Below are 26,963 nucleotides of genomic sequence, written 5' to 3'. Positions count from 1 at the left end.
AACACGTAAACATGACAAAATCCAGATATGAAGACTATGCTCATTCAGTGTTTACACTCTTCTATGACCATTCTAAACATGTACTAGTCATTCTGAACATATTGAGTACATTTGAAAATCTGTAGCTGCTCCAGTGTAAAAACTACAGCTGTATTTGAATTAAGACTCGGGACAAAGAAAGACACGGTCATTTTCGGTCTGTTCGTCCCAGATAGAGATTTTGGCACATATCCCAAGTTGTTCACTGGGGTCATATTAGTCCAGAACAGTTGAGTTATCCTCTCTTAAATGATGTGCATACATGTCTCAACTTGGTCCTAGACTAAGTCACTAATTTCCAACCATCGCAGGCCAGTGGCTGTCTTTTAAAACTCATGCAAATACACTTTCTTCTTGAAAGTTTAACTCCAGAAACCCTGCTGAATCAGCCAAAAAAAAAAAAAAAAAAAAAAAAAAAGGAGGCCTAACTGAGGAGTTTCAAAGGCACATTGTATCATGTAGATGACAATGTAGTGTTTCATCTGCAGCACAATAATATACTAAATGGTGGGGGCAATGTTTGAGTTTTGTTATATCGACAAGAGTCAAAATCTATCAAGTAAATGTCAGATTGTGATGTCTGGCACATTCTACTGAAAGTTCTGACTGCTAACTTTAATTGATGCTGGACAGGGGGATATTTAACGGTACTTTTTAACACTGTACTGGTATCAGATGAGCACCAATAAGATTTAAAATAATAATAACAATAAGCAGATCAGTCCCCTATCAAATCACTTTTAAAGAAAAGGTACTTTACAATGTGGGTGTGAGAAAAAAACCACGGTTCATACTGAAGTCGACCCAGGTAAAGTCACCCAAGTCCAGGTGAAGCCACCCCACTGTAGTAATACAGTATTTCAATTCTGATATGTTCATGTAATAATTTATTTATACACACCAGTGGCATAATACACTGTTCTTACTCAAGTTGTGTTAGTGAGATGATGTTATAAGGTCAGGGAATGTAATTGTCAGGTAAAAAACCCATTGATGGGAGAAGCAGGGAGCACTGCCCAGTTCTATACATCACACCAGCAGGTCCCTGACTTTAAACTAGTCATTCTTAATTATTTTGAAAAATAAGCATGGATAGCTGGAGTGGGGTGACTTCACCAAAAAAATGGGGTGACTTTACCTGGTCTGGGGTGACGTCACCTGGGGCGAGTTTGCAGTGGGGTGACTTCACTTGTAACTGAAAACCACAATCAAAGCACTGCAGATCCACCAAAATAATCACAAACTGATTGATATCTGGAAATATTCTTTGTTGTTTTGTCTGCCCTATTTTTCAGTGCGTTATTAACAAATATTTCTTGCTGGGAGGGGGTTCTCATTGGCCATCTGGCCAATAAACCTACAAAGAGAAACACCTAATATACAAATTAGACTGATCTGGACCTCACAGACTTCTCCAGCTCAAATTTCAACAACTGACAAACTGCGGATAGAAAACATTGCCTTTATTTTCAAGCAGAAAAGACAACTTATAAGCTCCAGTCATAAACCCTATGTGGGCTGTGCAAAGGCTACTACCCCATTCAGGTCCCCAGGTAACCATGGCAATGAAGACCAAGAAAGAACGCTTTCATGTTGGCGCCCTGAACCAGGATTTGGAGGGGGAAACGAGCAGGGTGAGAGGAGGGGGCTGCTCCAAAAACGCACTCCTCTACTTTACAAGCCACACACTGAGTAACACACACACACACACACACACTATACTCAGAGTATGAATAAAAAAAAAAAAAGTTGCCCAAGAAGACACCTGGCATCATCTGGTGCCCTGAAAGCAGAACTCACCGTTTTGGAATCCAGCTCGTGTCTGTTTTGTGCCAAAACCTTTTCCACACCAGCTTGTTCCGCGTACGTTACAAAGCCGAAACCCCTGCAAAAAGGAAAAAAAAAAAAAAAAAAGAGGAGCTCGGTCAAAATAAAAATAATGAGAATGCAAACTCATGGAGGTCTCTGCGTGTGATAGGACGGCGGCGTGCACACGCCTCCTTCTTACCTCGACCGCTTGGTAACGGGATCCCGCATCACCATGCACTCCTTCACCTCGCCAAATTTACAAAAGTACTCCTTCAAGCCCTCTGCCGCACAAACAAACAAAAACAGGCTGAAATGTGACTTTTTATCAGCGGGGAAAGATTGACGGGGTGTCGAGGGGAGCACGCTGCCGTCTTGTTTCAGGCCCACAAAGCGACACACACACACACACACACACTTCTTGATCGCCATCGTCACAGAAATAAATAAGAAAAAAAATAACAGTTTTCAGGCACCAGCCTGCGCGTAAAGCTGCGCAAATGCAATGAATGGATGAAGTTCACTACACAATCAATGACACGTGTGTATTTTTGTTTGAAAGTGCAGTTAATCTGCAGCCTAAACGGTGTGATGTGAAGAGATTTGTGCGCGCTGGGAGCAGATCGGGGTTTCGTGCACACTTTAGTAAAGTAGCGTGCGGGACAGCTCACCTTGCGTCGTCTGCCAACTCAGACCTCCGATGAACATTTTGCTGAATGAGAGAAACACAAGCCGTTAAAGTCACACAGGCTACAAAAGGCACAAGCAGACGAGCCGAGCGGCTCGCGTGTAGTAAAGCATCAATAAAGTAAGAAGAGAAAAAGCATCGGCCATGTTGCGAAGTCACCAAACGGCCAGTCGGGCCGTTATAATCCCCCAGAGGAGGAGGGAAAACAGGCTTCAGCGCGGGGATGGAGGAGAAGTTACAGTGCTGCTTTGTGGTCGGAAAGCGAGAAATAAAGAGAGGAGGGAAAACAAACAAAAAAAGAAAAGAAAAACAAAAACAGGCGTCCCGAGTGGAGCACATCCCCGCACGAACGCACGCAGAGACACACGGCGTGCTCGTCTTTTGTCTCGCTGCGCGCTCAACTCAACTAAAGTCCGAGGTGAAGTGGATCGAGGCCGCCGGGCGGCGGGACAGCGGGCTCGGGCTTTTACCAGGGGTCGTGAGGGGAGTTGTCCGTGCCGGAGGACAGGCTGCTCTGGCTCCCTTCCGTGTCCATGCCGCTCTCCGCTGCTGTGTGTTCCCGCACTGTGAGGAGGAGGAGGGTGAGGAGGAGGAGGAGGGAGAGGAGGAGGCGAGGGAGAGGCAGTGAAGCTCCGCTGCCGCCGCTCCTGCTGCTGCTCCAGACTCAGCCGAGGGAGGGAGGGAGGGGAGGAGAGGGGAGGGCTTAAAAGGAGGAGGGGTAAGAGAGGAGGCCAAGCGCGCACATGCTCTCACAGGCTCCGCCCCTACCTCGTTTTCCTGTAGCCACCCCCCTTCCTCCCCCAGGATAGCCCCTCCCCCCGCCCCCTCCTGTCTTTATTCGCGCTGCCAGTGGCGCGCGCTCTGTGTGGCGGGTTTCCGTGAATGTGATTGGTTGATCACAGCAGCCCATGACAGCGCTTTGAATGTCCCCAGAACTGCATATAATAATAATAATAATAACAATAATAATGAGAATAATGTTCAAAACCCACTTTTTATTAACTGTGTACAGTTAAAGGACAAGCTGACTTTTTTCAAAGCTTTAGTCTATACATGTACCCTGCAAAATACATGTGAATGAGTAGATAGATAGATAGATAGATAGATAGATAGATAGATAGATAGATAGATAGATAGATAGATAGATAGATAGATAGATAGATAGATAGATAGATAGATAGATAGATAGATAGATAGATAGATAGATAGATAGATAGATAGATAGATAGATAGATAGATAGATAGATAGATAGATAGATAGATAGATAGATAGATAGATAGATAGATAGATAGATAGATAGATAGGACAATGAGGTCATCGTTTAATTTTTTTTTTCAAAATTCCCACACATTCTCTATTGGGGATCTTTTTTACATACACAGTTAACTCATATATTTTATTTATTTTTTAGTATTAGTACACGTCTTCATCTGCTGCACACTTTATTTACTGTTTTACTTCAGTGTTGGAATATGTCTCTCTTTTCACCGTGGGATAGTGAGAAACATCTTTTTGATTCCTTTGTATGTCTGATACATGTGAATAAATTGACAATGACGCTGACTTGACTTTTGAATAAAAAAGTTATGTACTTTTCTGCATCAATGCTGCCATCACAGAAGTGCAAATTACCTTTGTGAAGAGCTCTGACACAACCCCATATGTTGATAGAACCAGGCTTTTGGACTTGTCTGACCATCTGGCTTGTCTGACCATTTGGACAATCTGACCATAATACACATTTCCACTGTGTGTTGGCCCAACTCAGATCCCCCTGAACCCAGAGAAGTCAACTCACCTACTGAACAAGGTTAACATACAGCTTCTTTTTTGCACAGTAACTTTTTAAGGGACATTTGTGAAATAAACTCTGTTGTAGTGCTTGTCAAAGGTTTCCCAAAGGAATCCCTTGCCCACATTGTTATATCAGCTATTGATGAATGGCAGTTCTTGATGCAGTGCTGTCTGAAGGATCACTGGTGTTCAGCTTCGGCTTGCACCTTGCCTTTTATGCACTGAAATTTCTCTAGATTCCTAGAATCATTTAATGATAACATGCATTTTAGAGAAAGAAATATGCAAATCTCTTCCTATCTTTGAGGAACATTATTTTTTAACATTTCTATATTTTTTCACACATTTGTTGAAAAACTGGACTGGATGTTCTCCATAAATCTTTACTCCTCTGATATTCAGCCTTTTGTGGATAATGGTTACATACCAAATCAGAATTACAATTCCCTGTTGACATCAGTTGTTATTTATTTATTTATTTGCATCATTACTAGAACTAATTGCCCCATCCCAAATTGTTTTTTGGAATGTGTTGCAGGACACAAAATGTGAATGTGCAAAACTGTGGGGGGTTTTTTGTGTGTGTGTGGGGGGGGTGTATTTGTTTTTGTTTGTTTGTTTGTTTCATTTTCCATATGGTCTCAACTTTTTCTGATTTGGAGTTGTGCAGAATTTATTAGAAATGCCCTTTTCACTTGAATAAGACTGCTGTGATTAGACTGATCATGTCTACAGCAAATGCAGATTGATTCATTCTTTTTTCTCTCTCTTTCTCTTTCAGAATAGATTTCTCTGTAATGTTTAGTTTTTTTTAATTACCACAGTGCAGTGTTACAAAAAAATCTTCTGTTGGACTTTTGACCAGATCTGAGAAACTTGATCATATTACATCATTGCTGGCCTCACTGCATTGGTTCCTTTTTCACACAAGGGCAGATTTCAAAGTTTTGTTGTCAACATGTGAAGTAAATAATAGAATAGTAAATGGTGGTGGTGTAATCAGAACTATAGAATTACTCTAAAATGTAACCAGTTGCTGAATACAAAATACAATACAATTGGAACACTTTTGTATTAAAGTGGTGGTCTAGTGGTTAAGTGTTGGGCTTGAGACCAGAAGATCCTTGGTTCAAATCCCAGCCTGACTGGGAAATCACTAAGGGCCCTTGAGCAAGGTCCTTAATCCTCTATTTGCTCCCGGTGTGTAGTGAGTACAGTATGGCAGCACCCTGACATCGGGGTGAATGTGAGGCATTATTGTAAAACGCTTTGAGCGTCTGATGCAGATGGAAAAGTGCTATATAAATGCAGTCCATTTACCATTTATTACGTCCGCCAGAGATTAAATAAAATCATCTGCGTTTATTTATTTGTCTGTCTGTGAGCAGGATTACATCAAAGCTACTACACAGATTTTGACAAAATTTTCACCACAGATAGATATTAGGCCATGGAAGACTCCATTCAATTTTGGATGTGATCCAGAACCGGATTCTGGATCAAGATTTCACTTTATACGGCTTTTAAGGATTACGTCAAAACTACTTCACAGACTCTCACCGAACTTTCACCACCCATTGGTGTTAGGCATTGGAAGACTCCATAAAATTTTGGAGGTGATCTGGATCTGGCCCCAGATTCTGGATCAGGATTTCACTTTGTAGACTTTTTAAGAATTACATCAAAACTACTTCACAGATACGACATCATGATGTAAAACCAAGATAGATCAGGAAGACACTATTTTGTTTCAGCTTGTGAATTAAATATCAGATTGCAACATCTTGATCAGCCGGACCATTCTGGATCAGTCTGCAATTATTGCATTGTGTTGTAGAATCTGGAGCCAGGTAAAGTCCGGGTCACAATGTGAATCACATATCTTTTATTTTGAGTCCTCGTCAACTCTTGGCGCACATCAGAAATCGCAGATTGCTCTTGTTTTATTTTGGATGCTTACATTATTTTACTTTGCACACAGAAACAAAATTATTTCACAAAAAACAAAAACTACCAGGGTCAACGTTATTAGCCCCCCAATGCTCATAGTCAATTGTGTGTTTTTTTTGCTGGATAACAGCCTGCAGTCATTTGTTGTAGTTTTCAACAAGTCTCGGACATGTCTCCTGAGGAATCCCAGCCTATTCTTCTTTGGCGAATCTTTCAAGCTCCTCCAGATTTGATGGTCTTCTGGCATGGAGTGTGGTCTTTATTTCACTCACAGATTTTCAACGGGATTCAAGTCAGGGCTTTGAGCAGGCCAGTTAATAACGTTCACGCTGGTCTTCTGGATGTAGTTCTTGAGCAGGAATGACGTATGTTTTAGGCCAGTCGTGTCCAAACTATTCCAGAAAGGGCAGAGAGGGTGCAGGTTTTCCTTGCAGCCTCTGACTTCAGCAGGTGATTTCATTGATTAACATCCCTTTGAGCAGGTGGGATGAGTTCATCAGCTGTACTGTGTGGCTCTCTGTATTTCTTGATGATACTTCTCAATCCAGTTCTTGACATTTGGAAATGCTTTGATAACTTTGTATATCTTTTTCCTGCTTTGTCCACCTCAACAACTCTTTTTCTCAAGTGTGATTTGTCTTGATGCTTTCTCAAGTAACAGCTCAAACCCCTTCACACATAACACAAAGTTGGGCGAAAGAGGCAGAAACCAGCCGAAGAAGCCAGAAAAAATGATTTGGTGAACCGTGAAAAAAATCCAGCTGCTGTCAGGTGGAACACACAGTTGGACAGGTGTGAACGATCCTGTGGTGCATGTGCACACGCATGAACACAGTGCAAGCACGTGAGAAGTGTGATACCACCTCGTGCTCACACAGCAGTGGAAGCAATCACATGTTGTATAAATGTACATAAATCAATGAAAATGTGAAAGGACAAAATAATGAGAGAGCACAGAACATCATAAGAACAATTCATGTACTGTTTAAATGTTATGTTACTGGTAATGATGTGTAAGTGATGCCTGATTACCTGACAGTCTGTGTTGGAAATGACGAAACAAATGCATTTCATTTTGTCTGTTAAAATATTTCATTCCTGTTATAAAGAGCAGACAATACAAGAATATACATCCCTCTGTTCCCTCATGTTCATGAACCATGGCCATGGACGTAAACAAGGATTTAATGAACATACATGACTGAATGCTCATATCATGAACACATCAGCCGGTTCCGCGTGGCTGATGGCATCGACAGTGCACAGTGAGGCGCTGCTGAAGGCGTTGCAAAGATGATATGTGTTTTTATTTTTTTCCATCTCAGGAAAGCATGCTGACACGTGTGGATCACAGTGGCATGTTGAGAGGTGATGTTCGACATGGCATGCATGATATGTGTTCTCTAGCTCTGAGTAGCAAAGACACATCGGTGAGCTGCAGCAGCGGTGAGCTACAGCAGTGGGCTTCCGACATGCCTACCTGTCCAGTGCAACTCACAGCTGGAGAACACATATCTGCCATGAAGAAAGTCATCACCTCTCAACACACCACAGCTATGCACATGTGGCCGGGCTCTCATGACGTGCTGATCATTGTTTTATTAGTATTATTTATTGTTCTTTGTTTTAATTTAACACGTTGTGTTCACTGTCAGTGTCAGCTGACAGAGTAAGTCTGAGCTGCACACGCCCCTGTGTCTGGAGCACGAAGCAAAGCCATCACACATGAATGAGCTAACGCTGTTCTCCTTATTGTATGTATTTTTTTATTTTACCACTGTTTCTTTTAATTGAACACCTCGCTGTCACTCGCACTCTCTCTTGATAATGTGCGTGCTATCATCTGACAGCTTTGGTGCTCCTGCGCTGACATGATCTGAGTGACATACCACCTTGGACTCACGGCTGGCTGTCACTCAAAGCTCCACATGACAGATGGATGTTGCGATCGCATGACACGTGGCTGTCAGCTTGATTGCCGTGGTGGCCACGGACCGCCGTGTCATATGGGGTGTACATCTGTGCGTGTAAATGCTGAACTGAGCTGCATGCACACACTGAAGTAAAAAGATATTAGGTGCATGGCGACTGACAGTGTGTGACATTAACATTACACACGCTTTTATTGACAAATTGTGAACACAGTCGGGGGCTTGTTAAGAGGCTCTCTTGTCCCACCATCAAGAAAAAGAAAACATATTAATAATAATAATATGAGCAAAGCGTTGAGCAGCAGCGCGAAGGTCACTCATGATACAGGGTGTCCTAAACAGGAAGTGCCAATTTTCAAATCCACAGTAAAACAGGAAATGTTCAAATGTCAAACACTTCCTGGATTGACAGATGAGATCTCATGGAATCTCGTGGGAACTCACTGGCAAGCTCGCACTCAAACACGAAGTGCCAAATTATCACTCACAGTGAAACAGGAAATGTTCAAATGTCAAACACTTCCTGGCATGGGTGGAGCTAGAGAGGAGGCCGGGATTTCACTGGTTTCTCCTGAAATCTGATTGGACACAGATGATTGACATGTCACGGCACCACACGTCTGGTTGAAAGAGTTGCATTTTCAAATCAATTAGTTACATTGACTGCTTGATTCCTCCTGTACAGTAGTTTGTGCTGTGTACCACAAAAAGTTCTAATCCACCTTAGTAGAAGAAGAAAAATGTTTGCTCCAGATTTGAACTGAACACGTCGTTTGAACTATGGACTTCTAATCACACCAAACTTATATTGGTGAGTAAACAACCGTATTTCATGTCAGAAATGAGGTCCATGTTGTTAAAAGCAGCATTTCTCCTTTAATTCGGGTGGCTTATTGTGGTTGCCTTATTAGTGCAGCAGATAACTGAATCCTTCAAATGGTGATACAAGCATCAAACTCAGCACAAATACAGTTGGAGCAAAATTAATGGAGGAACTTTAACTTTTGACCCCTGTACAAACTGAAACTGACCTTTGTCACCATTCTTGTTGCTTTTACCTCATGACTCCATAATATTCAGTCACAGATTGTCCAAACTATACCTTTTTTGGAATCTTTATGATCAGGCAAATAATGTGGTGTAGTTTTCCATATGATTGGAGCATCTTTTAATTTAGACCAGGGGTGGGCAACTTGTTCCAGAAAGGGCCAAGAGGGTGCAGGTTTTCTTTGCAGCCACTGACTCCACCAGGTGATTTCACTGATTAATATTAATTTGAGGAGCTGGAATCAGTTAATCAGTGAAATCACCTGGTGGAGTCAGTGGCTGCAAAGAAAACTTGCACCCTCTTGGCCCTTTCTGGAACAAGTTACCCACCCCTGATTTTGACCCCTGTGTAATTCTTCAGTTGACCCCTACCTGGCTGCCTCTTGAAAATTCAAGTGGCCAATCAGTTTTTTTTAGAGTTCATGTCTATGGATTATTTGTGCTGAATTTGATGCTTGTATCACCATTTACAGGATTCCACTCTAAATATTCTCTTATCTGCTGCACTATATATGAGATGTAAGATGCTGCTCCTCAGTGTTTCTCAGTTGCCCTCAAAAGTACTGGAACACTTGGTATCTCACACATTTTAATTTGTTTATTCCATTTCAAATACATTTTTTTTCTAAAATTATCCTCCTTAACTCAGACTGAAAGCAAATCTCTACACAACTTGATATAAATAAATTAAAAATATAAAATCCAGCTTCCTGATGAAGTGCTATAGAGGAGGATTTTCTTAAAAAAGAAGACCTGAAAGTTTAGCTACAATTTGACAGAAAGTACATTTGAGGTGAAAGCCTAGATTTGATGTTTTGGTGAAAGAAACTTTTGTATTTCTTCATAATTGATGTAAATACACTCCAAGACATATTCAGTGACTTGGAAATGTTCATGTTTCCATCCCCTGACTTGTCTAAAGAAAACTGGCAATAAAACTGATTATTATTTACAGGTTTTATCAAGTTTTAGAAATTTGCTTTCAGTTTGAGTTTGAGAAAGATAATTTTAGAAATTTTAATTCTTTATTATTATTATTTATTTATTTATTTATTTATTTATTTATTTTGTATTTCCTGTATTTAAAATTACATAAACAAATTAAAATGTGTGAAATTCCAAGTATTCCAATACCTTTGGAAGGCACAATATCCTAACCTTATGACAGGTGCAAAATGAGTGTGGTATTATTAGTTTTGTTTAAGAATGTTTAATTTTCACTGTTGCTGCACTTTGTGTCAAATCATAGTCATATCATATATCATACTGATATGAAAATTCAGTAAGGTATATCTTCTATTATACATTCCAAATCTAAGGTAGAACTCTACTAGTGTTTACTAAGGTACACCTAAATATCTTTTTTTTAAAAAACAGAAAAAGCTGAATGGTTTTTGCCATGCTAATACTCTGCTGAAGCATTTACTCAAAATAAAGTCTGAAGAACCTAAATGACATGGTGAGATGCTGATGAGCTTTGCTCGTTCATGTCCGCGACATATGCATATTAACAAAAAAATATTTGAATGTGCACATGCCCAAATGTGTCCACGCTGGTTTTCATTAGGAACAATTACACGGATAAATTATTTAACCACCAAGCAGATTTCCACCGCACACCATGCAGCCTCCAACCTGATGCGCATTTGCACACCACACAAGTTGAACTTTGATTGAATGAAAATGTTTCCTATTAACAAAAACAAACTCATTGTGTGATGTGCCTTCATAGCAATATGTGTGCAGTTAACAGCTCCGATTACATTCGGGAAACCAGCTCTCGCTGCAAAATGTGCTGTAATTTTGGAATGTGATGTACAGTACCTGGATGAGATTCAGATGATTCCGTTTCACACAGCTGGCATGGCTCGACACAAAGTTGACTGGCACACTCCTGACCGATCAGCCAGCTCACATTGGAATGCCCATGATGCCAGGATGCTCAGCATGGTCAGCACCTGTATGGGCACAGACAACCCCTGGCTCCTCGCCGTAGTGCGCTCTGGGGTGGCCACAGTTCTGTGCACACCTCCAGTAACAGTGGCCTTGTCAATCAAAATTGTTCTATGAGCCAGTTATCATCATTTGCAAGTAAATCCTCATGTTCCCTGAGTACATGCTCACGTCTTATTGCACCATTTGCAAGGTCCTCTAACAACGCTAACGCAGCCACTGTTAGTGCCATTTTACACATCACTTTGCAAATGTTTTTATATCCATCTATATAACTGCAAACATGTGGGTGTGTTAATTGCTCATCAGTGTGTCTCTGATGTGCACATCACTCTGATGACTTCTTGTTTTCACACTATTAATGGTTCTCAGCATCACCTTTACATGTCCACAGTGGACCAATAGATGTAGAAACGTGCGTATGCCAGCCAGGATTTTTGAGTGACCCACTGAACATTTCCACGGTCATTTCACTTTTGATACATCTGAATGTTGGCATGGAGATGGACGTTTGCCAGGTTTTTGTGCATAAGCACACTTTGTACATGAGGCCCCTGCTCTCTACTTTCATTCTGGCAGCGCGAATGGCCCCTCCTTTTCTAAGTGTCCCGCGAGTGGTGTTGGATATTCGTGGGTGGCACCTGGACTCCGGACAAGAGTGGGTCAAACGGCCACTCGCCCAGCATTCACCGTCATTTGGTCGCTGGTGTGGAGGCTGCTGTAATTGCGCCATTCGGTCAGGGTTCAATGTGGCTGGTGATTTCATGTGGCCCCTCGGCTGCGACACGATTTGTCCGAACTGCGTACGACATGCCGTGCGAATGTTGCGAGCACGATCAGATGGCAGTGCGACTTCATCTTGCCCGCCGTTCGAATGGGTTTCCGGCACGAGCAACACATGAATGTAGAGTACATGTGCTGTGGCTAAATGGTTGTGGCGACTGCTGTACAAGGCAAGAAATCTCACGTGCCATTCGATTCCTCCTTTGTGCGCCATTTGGCCTCAATCCTGTTATGTGTGAAGGGGCCCTTACTGAAGTTTTTATAATACAGTATGTGTACATTGGAAAATAACCCTCAGTTTTTACTTGATTGTACAAGCTTTACACATTACAAAGTTAAAGCACATCATTGCAGTGGTTTGTGCTGTGGCTCAATAAAAAAAAAGGTCAGTTCTTCAGGGGACTAATAATTTGGACCCTGGTCGTTTTTCGTTCTTGTGAAATAATTTTGTTTCTGTGTGCAAAGTAAAATTATGCAAGCGTCCAAAATAAAACTAGGATGTTTACAAATGCTGTGTTGAAAATTCCTTGCTCTGTTAAAAAAGCACTTGGGAAAATGTGAAGAAAATGTTAAATTTCATAGGGGGGCTATAATTTTATCCTCATCTGGAGGCCTTGAGGCCCATTGGGGCTGGTGTTTATCCTCAGATTCTGTAGCAATAAGCAGATCAGAGCCTACAACTCCCGCTAGACAGGACACCAGTCCAGCACAGGTTACTTCCTCAGTCACAGCTGACACTCATTTACAGCTGGGTGGACTTGGACAAAAGTATTGTCTAAGGATATAAACAGTGACTGTGAATCAGACCCAGGTCTACATACTGGGAGCCCAACTCCTTATCCTACTGAGCTACTGGACAAAGTCTTTCCCACAAAACACACACACACACACACCGTTGTCCTTATGAGTTCTTTTCCATTCATCTGCTTGGTCCAGCCCTCGCAGCATCCTCAGTCAACCTGTTACCCAATTCTTAGTCTAATCTATTTGATCTAATCCATTCACGGGCTTTGATCCAAACTCTGCAGCATTCACCCAGTTCTTTTCCCATTTAACCCAGTTTCAACTCTCATCGACTAAATCTGATCATACCCAAGTTGGTGCCTGGCCCCAACTCTCACAGCCCATGTGACAGGCCGTCCTAACCAGCTAAGGGGCGGATTAGCAGCATTACATCCGCTATCTTGGCCAGGGCAGGCCTGGTCAGCTGAAGAGATTCATGACGTGTGTCTGCTGCTCTAAAAGGAAACTCAGCATTTATGTGAATTACACTGGTTTGATACTTCAGATGAGAAACACAGATGAGCAAATCATGTGCATAACACAGTCAAATGCAGGTCTTTTATAAATGAGCTCAGAGGAGGTAGTTTTGGGGGCGTTTTTTTCTTATTTGTTAGTATTGTGACCAGTGGTGGGTGTAGTTCTGCTAATCACCTAACAGCTTATTAGCAAAGCTAGCATGTTTGTTAGCGTATTAGATTCTCAGCTAACGTTGTAAACATTAGCAGCTCCAAATTTACTTTTGCTAGCTGTAACTCAGCTAACATTTTCTGAATAATGTTTAAAAAAATGTTTATTAACCCTAAGATTACACGTTTGTTCCTGTTGGAGCGTTAGGGTTGCCAACTCTCTGAAAAATAAATAAGAAACACCTCACCGCCAGGGCTGACCGACCATTGCCTTCACCCTTCCCAGCGTCTGTGTGAAATGATTTTTAACCATTTGACTGTTGACTTGACCCTGAATTTAAGTAGATGCATACATGCATTTGTTCTGATACGAACACATGGAAATTATTTAGCAATTTATTTTTAGTTCAAAATATATTTTCATTCACAATTTCAATATGAGCATTCTGTCCTCTCTCTGTAGTGCTTAACTTAAAATTGTATAAATTAACAGAAAAACAATAGAAAATTTGCATCATCCAAAACAATGTAACAGTGCAAAACAATGTAACAGTGCACATTTACATATTTAGTGTTAATAAAAAGTGCAAAAAATAAAGTCTGAAAAGTAAACAATACTTACAATACTTAGCTGTTGTCGCGCACCTTTTCCACCCAGCCATTTTCCTTTTCTCATTCGCCCCTGTATTTTTGCATTCTTTTTTGTTTGTTTGTTTTTTTAGTAGTAGTAACGACGTTACAGACATTGCTGTCCGTAGGCATATCTGCAGTGCCAGTGTCGGTGTCTGTATCGATATCAGCCATGCTGCTTTGTTATTGTCGTCCAGCGACCATCGTCGGCTCATGACGTCGGTATCTTCTTGCGAGCAGATGTCCCTCGACCAATGAGATAAGAGTGATTCTGTATCGTCAACTCGTGTCTGTCAGCTCATTGGTGAAAAGCAGGAGAGAGGCTGGGATCAAATTTACCGTAAGTTTCCATATAAAGCGCCAGTCAATTCCATTGACATTTTACAGACTTTTTGATTCTCACAGAAATACGGGACAAACTGCGTCCCGTTTCAGGTCAATACAGAACGCACACTTTTATTTCCAAATAAGGGACGATTCCGTTTTTCAAGGGACGGTTGGCAACCCTATGGAGCGTATACACTCATCCAATAAACAAAATTGACAAATCACACAAAGGCAACAAGCCAAGAGGAGATGGAGGAAGAGGCCAGAGTAAATACAGCCAGAGTAAATACATTCATATGAAAAATTTTAATATTTCCTACTTTACTTTTTATATATTGTGAACAGACTGTATGTTGAATATAAACTACTGTTGAATTTAATTTGTTTTATTATTTACGTACATCTTGGTTGTCGTCTGATCTTGGCACACTAAAGTTTTTTGTGGACGTCCATGTTTACACTTCAACATATGAAAATTTCAGCTTTTCAGGTATGTTTTTCGGGGTTTTATAGCAAACAAAACCCGAGCTAAAACTAAACTCATGACAAAAGTTAGTAGTTATTTGTAGCTGTTTAATGGTTTAGTGTTATCACAGTTAAAGTTTCAGTCAGCAGTTTAACAGTAATCAGAGCTACTAGGGCAAGTACATATATGTACTTGTTGGCAAGTACATATATGTACTTGTTGGCAAGTACATATATGTACTTGCCAACACGACGTGTTGGCAAGTATTATCTTACACAGCCAACCAGAGTAGCTGTGTTCTCTCGCCTGCACAACTGCGTCCACACGTTTGAGCTCCGGGTCATAAACAAACCACAACACATGACCACTTTCCACTGTATCATCACTTTTTTTTTTTCATTTTTACTTTCTTTGTGTGTAATTTGCCCAAAAACTCAGAGAAAGTGCCATGTTTCTGTCACCGGAACTGGAGAAATTACGTCATATGTCTCATATTTTACCCCTTTAGTGCCCGCTCTCAAATGAGACTACGTTGCCCAATTTGATCCACTGTGCCCACCGCTGATTCTGACTATATGAAATGCTACAGTAGTTGGGTTTCCATTACAGATTTACGCAAAAGTTAAGCAATATTTTCCGAAGGCCAACAAAACAGTACAGCGAAATAACAGTGTTTCCATTGAGTGATAGACCGCAACTGCTGGTTTATTTTTTTTTCTCTTGAGATAACCGTCATTCCACTAAGGCTCTCGCTCCAACTATAATTCCAGTGGTCATGGTTACAGATGGGTTAGTCCTGCTAAATACTGCCACTTCACTGTTTTTTCTAATCTAGTCTTCTAATTCTAATCCAATGTCATCTCTAATAAAGTGTAACAAACATCTCTTACTTCACCCGTACATACTGCACCATGTATTTTAGAATGCCAAGTGATGCTTTCTGTATGTCATGTTCCCTTTAATAGCTGAAAAAGTCTTTCCATTGCAGTTTTTTGAAATAAAGCTTTTTCGAACACCCTGACAAACCACCTCATGCAGTTTTTTTTGAAGTACACGTTTCCATTGAGAATATTTTGAAATCAATACTTCAAATTGTAGAATGTGTTGCATAATGCAAACCCACCAGACACGAGTTTAAAAGTTATGTGTAATCTCATCATATTTATCCACCTGACTAAAGCGTCTTGGTAATGATGAGATAAGATCCTGCCATGATGTGCAGGGTGTCTGTTTGTGTGCCTGTGAACAAAATGAGTGAGGAGAGGCAGATCAAGGAGAGGGTGTGTGGTCCGTTGGACCATAGCGAGAGAACAGTAGAACAGTATGTAGGACAGGGGCTGTGTGCACTGGCTAACCTATCCTGGCCTGAGCTGTGGCTGGGCATGCTGAATTTCTGCATGAATGACCAATAGCGCAGAATTAAAAAAGAGGGGGAAAGATCGCAGCACGGGGGAGGGGCTTGGATAAGTTAGAGCATTGTGGGAAAAATTCACAATGAGACAGAATAGTTCTACTCATAAAGCCAAAGCATGTTTGCTTTTAGAGGTGAACATTCATTGAAACTCAACAAGGATAATCTAAGAGGGAGATGGGAAAACTACAACTATTTTTTTCTTTCTTTATTAACTTCAGAGAATGCAATTTGCTTTTCAAAGGGATGTTTTAAATGGACTGCATTTATATAATGCTTTTCCATTTGCATCAGACGCTCAGACCGCTTTACAATGATGACTTACATTCACCCGATGTCAGGCTGCTGCCATGAAAGGCGCTCACTACACACCAGGAGCAACTAGGGGATTATTGGGATTAAAGGCCTTTATTGGTTTTCCGGTCAGGCTGAGATTTGAACTGAGGATCTGGTCTCAAGACCAACGCTTTAACCACTAGACCACCACCTCCCCTAGTTTTGTCAGATTTTTCAGTGTAGTCAAATATGTGTGCACGCTAAATCAGCACAATAGTGAGCGAGAGAAAGAGAGAGAGAAAGAAAGAGCGAGAGAGTGATGGGTGGGGGTGGGAGGGGACCACACGCTCAGTGTGTCAGAGAGTTTTTTTTCATAGTTTTTTTTCAATATGCTCACTTTGCACTTTTTATTTCACTCTCCCTCCCTCGCCCAGCATTTTCTCTGCCTCCATCCTTCTGTCATGCTGCCACCTTGAAACGCCGCGATAGTTTGACCAATCCAAGTCTCTGCTGCTTTTGTTTCTTTGACCACAGCTGACCCAGAGTGGGACGCCATTGTCCATCAGCAACCTTTGACCTGCCAGGGCCTGGGACCTGCTCTCCTCCGCCCTTGAGGCAAAAGAGATTTGAGAAGCGAGGAAAGGAGGGGGAAAAAAAACGACTTGTGGCCTTCCGAGGACCTTGTCGCTGTGGTGATGCCGGCTGTGTGGATATTTGCATGTAATGCAAAATGCAAGCAGCACGTGGTGCTCAGAAGAACCTGCTGAACTGAAAGCAGGCAATAGATAAGAAAAAAGGGGATCAAACTGGAATGTTTGCAGATGGATAGAAGATGAAAGGAACGAGGCCTTAAAAAGTCCTAGGCGGAAGCCAGCGCCTGTTTTAAAGCACTCCACTCACTGCGGGCATTTTTTCCCCCCCACCTGGCAGGTGGCACGCCAAAGAAATCATTACATGAGAGAGGCAAGGGGAAAAAAACAAGCACACCTGTGCTTGCGCCAGGAACCTCACCTCCGTTCTCCGATCACAAGCCCTCCATCCCCCAGGGGAAGGTGTGGCAAAGGGAGACAGACAAAGGCAGCAGAGAAAGGGAGAGGAAGGAAGAGATTGTGAGGGAGATTTCCAGGCAGAGGTTTGAGTTAACCTTTTATTAATCGTGCAAATGCCACACACAAAACACACACAAACCAGACTGATGGAGCCGTGAGGCTACGAGAGGCTTCCACAACAGCACATTCACCTTCAGGACGGTTCGTGTGTGTTTGAAAGCAAGGGGCGATCTACATACGATTAGCACACAGGCAGGAAACACAACACAACATCAATATCACACTGTCTTCCATGTAAATTGTTATGGGAATCAGTTTGCTATCCATCAGGTTTTTGAACATTTTTTTTTAAGAAAACTTGAAAGTTCAGCTGCAGTTTACCAGAAGGAACATCAGAGATGATGCAACCCTATAGATTTGATTTGTTTTTGTTTGTTTGTTTTTAAGAAAACTCTTCTCTGCTCCACTCCGCTATGAAGCTATGAGTGCTGATGCAAAATGTAAAACCGGCACTATTTACAATTTCTCCAGTCGCAGCCAATAACTTCTTCAGGCTTGTCTGGGTGTCTTGATGGCTTTCCTCGTTCATCTTCTTCTCATTTACCACAGACTACTACACTGTTTGTATTTCTTCATAACTGATGTAAATAATGTCCAAGATATCTGTGGTTTGGAAATGTTCATGTATCCATCCCCTGACTTGTCCGAAGAAGACTGGATGTAAAAGTGATGGTTTATACCGAACACTGAGTAAGGCCGAAGGGTGATGACATGTTTTGTTTTTATGTGCTGTTTTAACTTTTTTGTATGTGTGTTTTGTATGCTTAAAATGGTGGGGGAGTCAAGAGGTCCCTCGTTGGAACTGAAGGGTTTTAGCCATGCTAATGCTCCCCAGAACCATTTTACTGAAAAAAAAGTCTGAAGAACGTAAATGACATGGTGAGGAGCTTGCAGTGTGATGTGAGAGCCAAATAAAGAAAAATGTTTAAAATGGTGGTGGTGGTGGGGGGGGGGGGGGGGGGGGGGTGTCAAAAGGGTCCAGGTTGGGGGGATCTGGGGGGCAAAGCTCCCCTGAAGCTGAAGGGTATTTCAACATGAGAAATTTCCCCAGAGTAATTTTCCTGAAAAAAAGTCTGAAGGACCTAAATGACATGGTGAGATGGTGAAAAGCTTCACTCATTAATGTTGGTGACATACACCCAAACAATTTTGAACTATGATACATCACATGCAATCGACACGATATACTTACATCAACCCACGTCGATGTTACGTCCAACTTAAGAGTTGACCTTGTATAAAAATTTCCATAATTTGTGACAGTGTGCAAAAACATGTCGTGAGGTCCTGGAAGATGTATATTGAACCATGGCTGGCCGTCACCACAGTACCAGGATTTTTGGCTTGTGGCAGCTCTGTCAGTAATCAGTAATCATTGTGGTCCACATCATGTAAGCATGATAATGGTTTTTGAAGCTTCCCACCAACAAGCAGCAAAAACATGACAATGCCCAAATATTTATGCACTTGATGGTGTTTTAAATGATACAGCAAAATCAGTTCAATTGCTTGTGGTTTTACTGCTGAAATGACATTTCCTTACATTTGTACACACTATAATTGATCTTCTCACTGACCTCTTTTAAAGGGTGAGATGATATCAGCACGTAATTGCTGGAAATGACATCATGACACTTACAGTAGACAGAATCACGACCATCTGTGAGACCATCATCAGGCTGACCTAACAGAGGCGACTGTGTAATGAATGACTCATCATTTTGTTGTCAGAAGATGTGCGGGGGGGGGGGGGGGGGGGGGGGGTGTAAGATGATGGATTTCACACTGGCCCCACAGAGAAGACAGAGAGAGACACAAAGAAAGAACATGAGAGAAAGAGAGGAGAGGAAGTGAGTGTGTGTTTGAGGGGATATGGGTTTCAGGAGAGAGTTCTGTGGACGGCCAAATAATGCACACACCTCACAGAAAGTCACACACGTCCCTGTATCTTTTTAAATCCTTTTTCCGCTCCCCTCTCCATTTCTTTTCACTGGACCTATCAACGCCATTCCCGGCTGCTATTTATAGGAGAGCGGTGCCCCTCCTCCGCCAGCTCCTCTGCCTGACAGTAGATGTGCAAGTGCTTCAGGGGAACCTCAGTAAACCAGGGCTTCATATGCCTAATCTCAGTGTTGTGTGTTTCATTGAACAAGATCTATGGGAAAGTTGGTGACAAAGATAGGCATAGATGTGTGTGTGTGTGTGTGGGGGGGGGGGGGGGGGGGGGATTTATGCCACCTGTCCACTTGTTTCCGGTGTGTGTGTGTGTGTGTGTGTGTGTGTGTGTGTGTGTGTGTGTGTGTGTGTGTGTGTGTGTGTGTGTCAATCTGTGGCTGACTGCTGAAATGTGTTCCACGAAGGCCTTGCCGGTGCACAAATCATCCCTGGAAAGTTGGAAAGTGCATTTATTTTTGTGCATGTGGGTTGTGCGTGCATGTTATTCATCAGACCGGATCCACAGAGTCAAGTTGTATCACCTCATGGTTCAGGCCGGTACTGTTGCAGCTAATGTGCAAACCCCTACAGCCTGATGGAGGCCTGTGGTTACTGATTTATGATCTCAGTTAAATTAGTTTTGCAGTCTAATCAACAATTGACACATGAGATCATCATACTGTTTATTGTTTGTTTTAAGGGGGTACTTTTGTGGAGGAAAATGGCAGTTTAGTAAACTTGGGTTTGTTCACTGAAAAAATTGAAGGAGGTGGGTTATGCACTTTACACAAACTTTTTGAGTTCAGTTTACTTAAAAGCTACAGAATTTAGGGGTGTTTATTTGCTGAATACGAATTCTTAACCATCTGTTCAGTAGTGTATAATTACCTATAATAGTCCTATCAGAATCAGAATCGCCTTTATTGTCATTTTAATTTGCATTACAACGGGATTTGAGTGCAGCTCCAAAAAGGTGCTTTCCGTGGTGCAAGTGATTTTTAGTCAAATAAAAGATAGTGAAATTTAACAGTAAACTGTTCAGAGTATATGTACAACTAATATAAACATAAGGTAAAATAAAATGAAATGTGGACTAAGTAATGTAAAACGAGAATTATATACAACTGTGGAATCATATTGCACGGGAATATTGCACATGGTTTACAGATATTGCACAAGAAACTTGAAGCTGCGGATTAGAGTGATTTGTTTTTGTTCAGAGCAGTGATCGCACTGGGGAGAAAGCTGTCCCTGAGTCTGTTTGTCCTAGCTTTGACTGTCCTATACCGTCGGCCGTAGGGTAGTAGGTCAAACAGGTGGTTGCTGGGGTGGGATCTGCTGAGGTAGTGAGAGCTGGCAATGTTTTCCAGGCTGGGCAGAGAGCAACCAGTGATTCCCTGGGCCGTTTTGATCACCCTCTGCAGTGCTCTCCTGTCTGCTGCTGAGCACCCCCCGTACCACACTGTAATGCAGTACATCAGGATGCTCTCGATGGTGGCTCTGTAGAACAACAACAGCAGCTTCTCCTCCAGACTGTTTCTCCTGAGCACCCTCAGGAAGTGGAGTTGCTGCTGGGCTTTCTTCACCACCACTGTGGTGTTGGCAGTCCAGGAGAGGCTGTCAGAGAGCTGCACTCCCAGGAACCTGATGGAGCTGACCCTTTCCACGCAGTCCCCTTGGATGTAGACCTTTATATCTACATAGATGCGGACCCCCTCATGAAAGCCGCCATATTGATACAGCAGTCCAAAAGGGCCATATTTACTCCGTCTTTCACATTTGTCAGCATGGCTGAAAGACAGAAGGTAACAGAAGAGGTTGCTCCCCTACAGGTTGCTAGTGCAGATAATCAAGTTTGAGAAGCCTCATTTTTATGAAGGATCATACATATTGCTTCTCACTAGAAGGCAAGGGATCACAAATCCCCAATCACCAAAAATGTAAAATAATAATAATAATAATAATAATAAAGGAACCAAAAAATACTTACTGGTGACAGCATAATGTAGTCTGTCACCTCACCACTAGATGACACTAAATTCTATACAGTGTTGTTTTAAAATACATGTCTGTGTTAAAAGTGAACTCCAATACTTTCAAAATAGGCTCTATTTTTAGATGTTTTGGGGTCATGTTTTCACTCTGGGGAAAAAAAAAAAAAGAATTTAATCAGCACAAGATTGTTTCAGAACACAAACACTGCCATAAGCTACAGTTGCATTCAAAATAATAACAGTGTGTTTAAAAACAAACACAGGAAAACAGGAAATAAAACAGCTCTTATTTCCAAACACACAAATGCACATTCTATTCCAAATCAAAACATGAAGAACACAAATGCATCTGGACCAAGCAATGTAAAAACATGCAGGGTAAACCATCACTGAACAAGCAAAAGCATCATTACAAATACAAGAGGGAAATGTGTGAATCTTTACCTCACTAAATGTAAGTAAATAAAGTTTTAAAGACAACTCATTATACAGTTAGCCACTCACATTAGCCTTCTAGCTTATGAGTTGGCGCTGCTCTCCTCTAAGGCATTACAAGTTGATTACTGATGAGGGGATCCTTCTATAAGACAGTCCCTCATCAGCAATCAACTTGTAATGGCTCAATTGCGCCATTAAATTTCATTTTGTCCCAAGTGAAAACATGACTGAAAACAGAGCCTTGGTTGAAAAATATCAGTTCTCCCTGAAGTTAATTTTTACTCCCCAAATAATGCAATAATTTAGTGAAATGAACATCATATTTTTTTGCACTTAACTCACAAAATGTGATTTTGTGGAACATTTATTTCAAAATGAATTCAATTAACGTGAATGTTTGAATTTATGGGTGCAGATATTTGAAGCTGTTGAATGAGAAAATGATCTTAGCTGTTCTGGGACACTCAGTAGAGGTACATACTCTCATTGAAATCCTCCTTGACATTGCCAAGCAAAAGTAAAGTCGACAACTCACATGAAAGGAGGATTACATGAACTTGTATCCCAAATATCTTGGGTCTGTCTGTGAGGATTTGGTGTTGAGTAATCGTGCAGTGAAGGTCGCAGCGACACGCATCGATGGACAGACCAAAATCCAATCCTACAGATCCCGTACCAGGAACAAAAAAAAAATTCAAGAATGAGAACATCTAAACTTATTTTGGTTGTGTTGAAACCAGGATGGATATCTAACTGGCTGAGACTTGGGTAGTCCTCATCTATATCCACCTCTGAAGCCCTTGTTTAGTGGGAAAAAACAAAACAAAAATAGATAAATACCCTACCTCACAATTTTGACAAAAATAATTAATAAAAATATAAATAAATAAAATAAAAAAATACCTCAGATCTGGTTCTGGATCTAGAGCTCAAGCAAAACTCATTCATGAAACATGATCCTTAAGTTTTTGAGTAATCTTCATGAGAAAATAACAAACAGGTGAAAATATAGCTTTTCTTATAGTCTCATTGGCAATATCCAGAGAGGAAAATAAGTATTTGAACACCCTGCGATTTTGCAAGTTTGGTCTGAAATTTACATCTTAGGTGCATGTCCACTGTGAGAGACATAATCTAAAAAAAAAAAAATCCGGAAATCACAATGTATGATTTTTTTAAATAATTAATTTGTATGTTACTGCTGCAAAAAAGTATTTGAACACCTACAACCCCTGGCAAAAATTATGGAATCACCAGCCTCTGAGGATGTTCATTCAGTTGTTTAATTTTGTAGAAAAAAAGCAGATCAAAGACATGACACAAAACTAAAGTCATTTCAAATGGCAACTTTCTGGCTTTAAGAAACACTATAAGAAATCAAGAAAAGAAATTGTGACAGTCAGTAACGGTTACTTTTTTAGACCAAGCAGAGGGAAAAAAATATGGACTCACTCAATTCTCAGGAATAAATTATGGAATCACCCTGTAAATTTTCATCCCCAAAACTAACACCTGCATCAAATCAGATACGCTCGTTAGTCTGCATCTAAAAAGGAGTGATCACACCTTGGAGAGCTGTTGCACCAAGTGGACTGACATGAATCATGGCTCCAACACGAGAGATGTCAATTGAAACAAAGGAGAGGATTATCAAACTCTTAAAAGGGGGTAAATTATCACGCAATGTTGCAAAAGATGTTGATTGTTCACAGTCAGCTGTGTCTAAACTCTGGACCAAATACAAACAACATGGGAAGGTTGTTAAAGGCAAACATACTGGTAGACCAAGGAAGACATCAAAGCGTCAAGACAGAAAACTTAAAGCAATATGTCTCAAAAATCGAAAATGCACAACAAAACAAATGAGGAACGAATGGGAGGAAACTGGAGTCAACGTCTGTGACCGAACTGTAAGAAACCGCCTAAAGGAAATGGGATTTACATACAGAAAAGCTAAACGAAAGCCATCATTAACACCTAAACAGAAAAAAACAAGGTTACACTGCGCTAAGGAAAAGCAATCGTGGACTGTGGATGACTGGATGAAAGTCATATTCAGTGATGAATCTCGAATCTGCATTGGGCAAGGTGATGATGCTGGAACTTTTGTTTGGTGCCGTTCCAATGAGATTTATAAAGATGACTGCCTGAAGAGAACATGTAAATTTCCACAGTCATTTATGACATGGGGCTGCATGTCAGGTAAAGGCACTGGGGAGATGGCTGTCATTACATCATCAATAAATGCACAAGTTTACGTTGATATTTTGGACACTTTTCTTATCGCATCAATTGAAAGGATGTTTGGGGATGATGAAATCATTTTTCAAGATGATAATGCATCTTGCCATAGAGCAAAAATTGTGAAAACATTCCTTGTAAAAAGACACATAGGGTCAATGTCATGGCCTGCAAATAGTCCAGATCGTAATCCAATTGAAAATCTTTGGTGAAAGTTGAAGAAAATGGTCCATGACAAGGCTCCAACCTGTAAAGCTGATCCGGCAACAGCAATCAGAGAAAGTTGGAGCCAGATTGATGAAGAGTACTTTGTCACTCATTAAGTCTATGCCTCAGAGACTGCAAGCTGTTATAAAAGCCAGAGGTGATGCAACAAAATACTAGTGATGTGTTGGAGCGTTCTTTTGTTTTTCATGATTCCATAATTTTTTCCTCAGAATTGAGTGATTCCATATTTTTTTCCCTCTGCTTGGTCTAAAAAAGTAGCCTTTACTGACTGCCTCAATCTTTTTTCCTGATTTCTTATAGTGTTTCTTAAAGCCAGAAAGTTGCCATTTGAAATGACTTTAGTTTTGTGTCATGTCTGTGATCTGCTTTTTTTCTACAAAATTAAACGACTGAATGAACATCCTCCGAGGCCGGTGATTCCATAATTTTTGCCAGGGGTTGTACCAACCAGCAAGAATTCTGGCTCACACAGACCTGTTAATTTTTCTTTAAGAAGCCCTCTTATTCTGCACTCTTTACCTGTATTAATTGCACCTGTTTGAACTTGTTACCTGTGTAGCGGGATGAAAGTCCCGGGTCCCAATTGAAAAGACATTCCCGCTAGCTTGGCTAACGGGGAGTTCCCCTTTGGCTGACCTGGTAGAGAAACGGTCTTTTGTGCGAGCCGCGTGGGTTCGATCCCCACCGTCGTCCCGGCCAAGAAGGTCCTGCTGCTTCAATCTGGTGTCACGAACCGGATGTGGATCACAGAGTATGCTAACATGCACCTGTGACTTCGGGACGAAGTCAAAAATGGTGGGGAGATGTGTAGCGGGATGAAAGTCCCGGGTCCCAATTGAAAAGACGTTCCCGCTAGCTTGGCTAACGGGGAGTTCCCCTTTGGCTGACTTGGTAGAGGAACGGTCTTTTGTGCGAGCCGCGTGGGTTTGATCCCCACCGTCATCCCGGCCACGAAGGTCCTGCTGCTTCACCTGTATAAAAGACACCTGTTCACACACTCAATCAATCACACTCCAACCTGTCCACCATAGCCAAGACCAAAGAGCTGTCTAAGGACACCAGGGACAAAACTGTAGACCTCCACAAGGCTGGGATGGACTACAGGAGAACACGTAAGCAGCTTGGTAGAAGACAACAACTGTTATGATTATTTATTAGAAAGTGGAAGAAACACAAGATGACTGTCAATCTCCCTCGGTCTGGGATTCCATGCAAGATCTCACTTTGTGGGGTAAGGATGATTCTGAGAAAGCTCAGAACTACACAGGATGACCTGGTCAATGACCTGAAGAGAGCTGGGACCGCAGTCACAAAGATTACATTAATAACACATGATGCTGTCATGGTTTAAAATCCTGCAGGGCAGTAAGGTCCCTCTGCTCAAGCCAGCACATGCCCAGGCCCGTTTGAAGTTCACCAGTGACCATCTGGATGATCCAGAGGAGGCATGGGAGAAGGTCATGTGGTCAGTTAAGACCAGAACAGAGCTTTTTGGAATCAACTCCACTTACCATGTTTAGAGGATGAGAACAACCCCAAGAAAACCATCCCAACCGTGAAGCATGGGGGTGGAAACATCATACTCTGGGGGTGCTCTTCTGCAAAGGGGACAGGACGACTGCACCATATTGAAGGGAGGATGGATGGGGTCATGTATTGCAAGATTTTGGCAAACAACCTCCTTAAGAGCATTGAAGATGGGTCATGGCTGGGTCTTCCAGCATGACAATGACCCCAAACACACAGCCAGGGCAACTAAGGAGGGGCTCCGTAAGAAGCATTTCAAGGTCCTGGAGTGGCCTGGCCAGTCTCCAGACCTGAACTCAATAGAAAATCTTTGGAGGGAGCTGAAACTCCAAACCTGAAAGATCTAGAGAAGATCTGTATGGAGGAGTGGACCAAAATCCCTGCTGCAGTGTGTGAAAACCTGGTGAAAAACTACAGGAAACGTTTGTCCTCTGTAATTGCAAACAAAGGCTACTGTACCAAATATTAACATTGATTTTCACAGGTGTTGAAATACTTATTTGCAGCATTAACATACAAATAAATTATTTTTAAAAATAATACATTGTAATTTCCAGATTTTTTTTTTTTTTTTTTTTTAGATTATGTCTCTCACAGTGGGCATGCACCTAAGATGAAAATTTCAGACCCCTCCATGATTTCTAAGTGGGAGAACTTGCAAAATTACAGGGTGTTCAAATACTTATTTTCCTCACTGTAAATAAAAAGATACCCATTTCATAGTGGAACTGGCACCTACGTTTTTTCTTTCTACTTACTCAACTTTTCTTTTTTCCACATTCTCCCTCTTCTTTTTTGATATCTTACGAAGCAACAGTAAACGTGGCAATGGCCAACACAAAAGATAATGTTTCTTAGCAGTAGTAATGAGCAAGTGCCCTCGTGCCCTATATTACAAAATTTTATGACCTTCATTTTTATTACATTAAACAACACAACTGGTGCCTCTGTTTGTTTGTGAACAATCTGAAGCCCACAAT

At 41.5% G+C, this 26,963-nt stretch overlaps 1 protein-coding gene across 2 annotated transcripts in view; it reads right to left on the bottom strand.

Moving 5' to 3' along the window:
• The window catches only part of LOC117507250 (RNA-binding protein Musashi homolog 1-like), a 78,060-nt gene extending 74,874 nt beyond the window's left edge, over positions 1-3,186 (bottom strand). Inside the window, exons 1-4 of one of the 2 annotated variants that reach the window (XM_034167083.1) lie at positions 3,004-3,186; positions 2,517-2,557; positions 2,048-2,129; positions 1,840-1,924 (exon numbers count right to left, since the gene is read on the bottom strand). In XM_034167083.1, coding sequence (XP_034022974.1) covers positions 1,840-1,924; positions 2,048-2,129; positions 2,517-2,557; positions 3,004-3,068 — 273 coding nt within the window. In that variant the 5' untranslated portion in view covers positions 3,069-3,186. The remainder of the gene's footprint in view (positions 1-1,839; positions 1,925-2,047; positions 2,130-2,516; positions 2,558-3,003) is intronic. The other variant, XM_034167082.1, reaches the window with a different exon arrangement.
• Between the last annotated feature and the right edge of the window lie 23,777 nt (positions 3,187-26,963).

This window comes from Thalassophryne amazonica, chromosome 3 (genome assembly GCF_902500255.1).
Source record: "Thalassophryne amazonica chromosome 3, fThaAma1.1, whole genome shotgun sequence".
Lineage (NCBI taxonomy): Eukaryota > Metazoa > Chordata > Actinopteri > Batrachoidiformes > Batrachoididae > Thalassophryne > Thalassophryne amazonica.
This window is presented reverse-complemented; position numbering and strand designations above follow the sequence as displayed.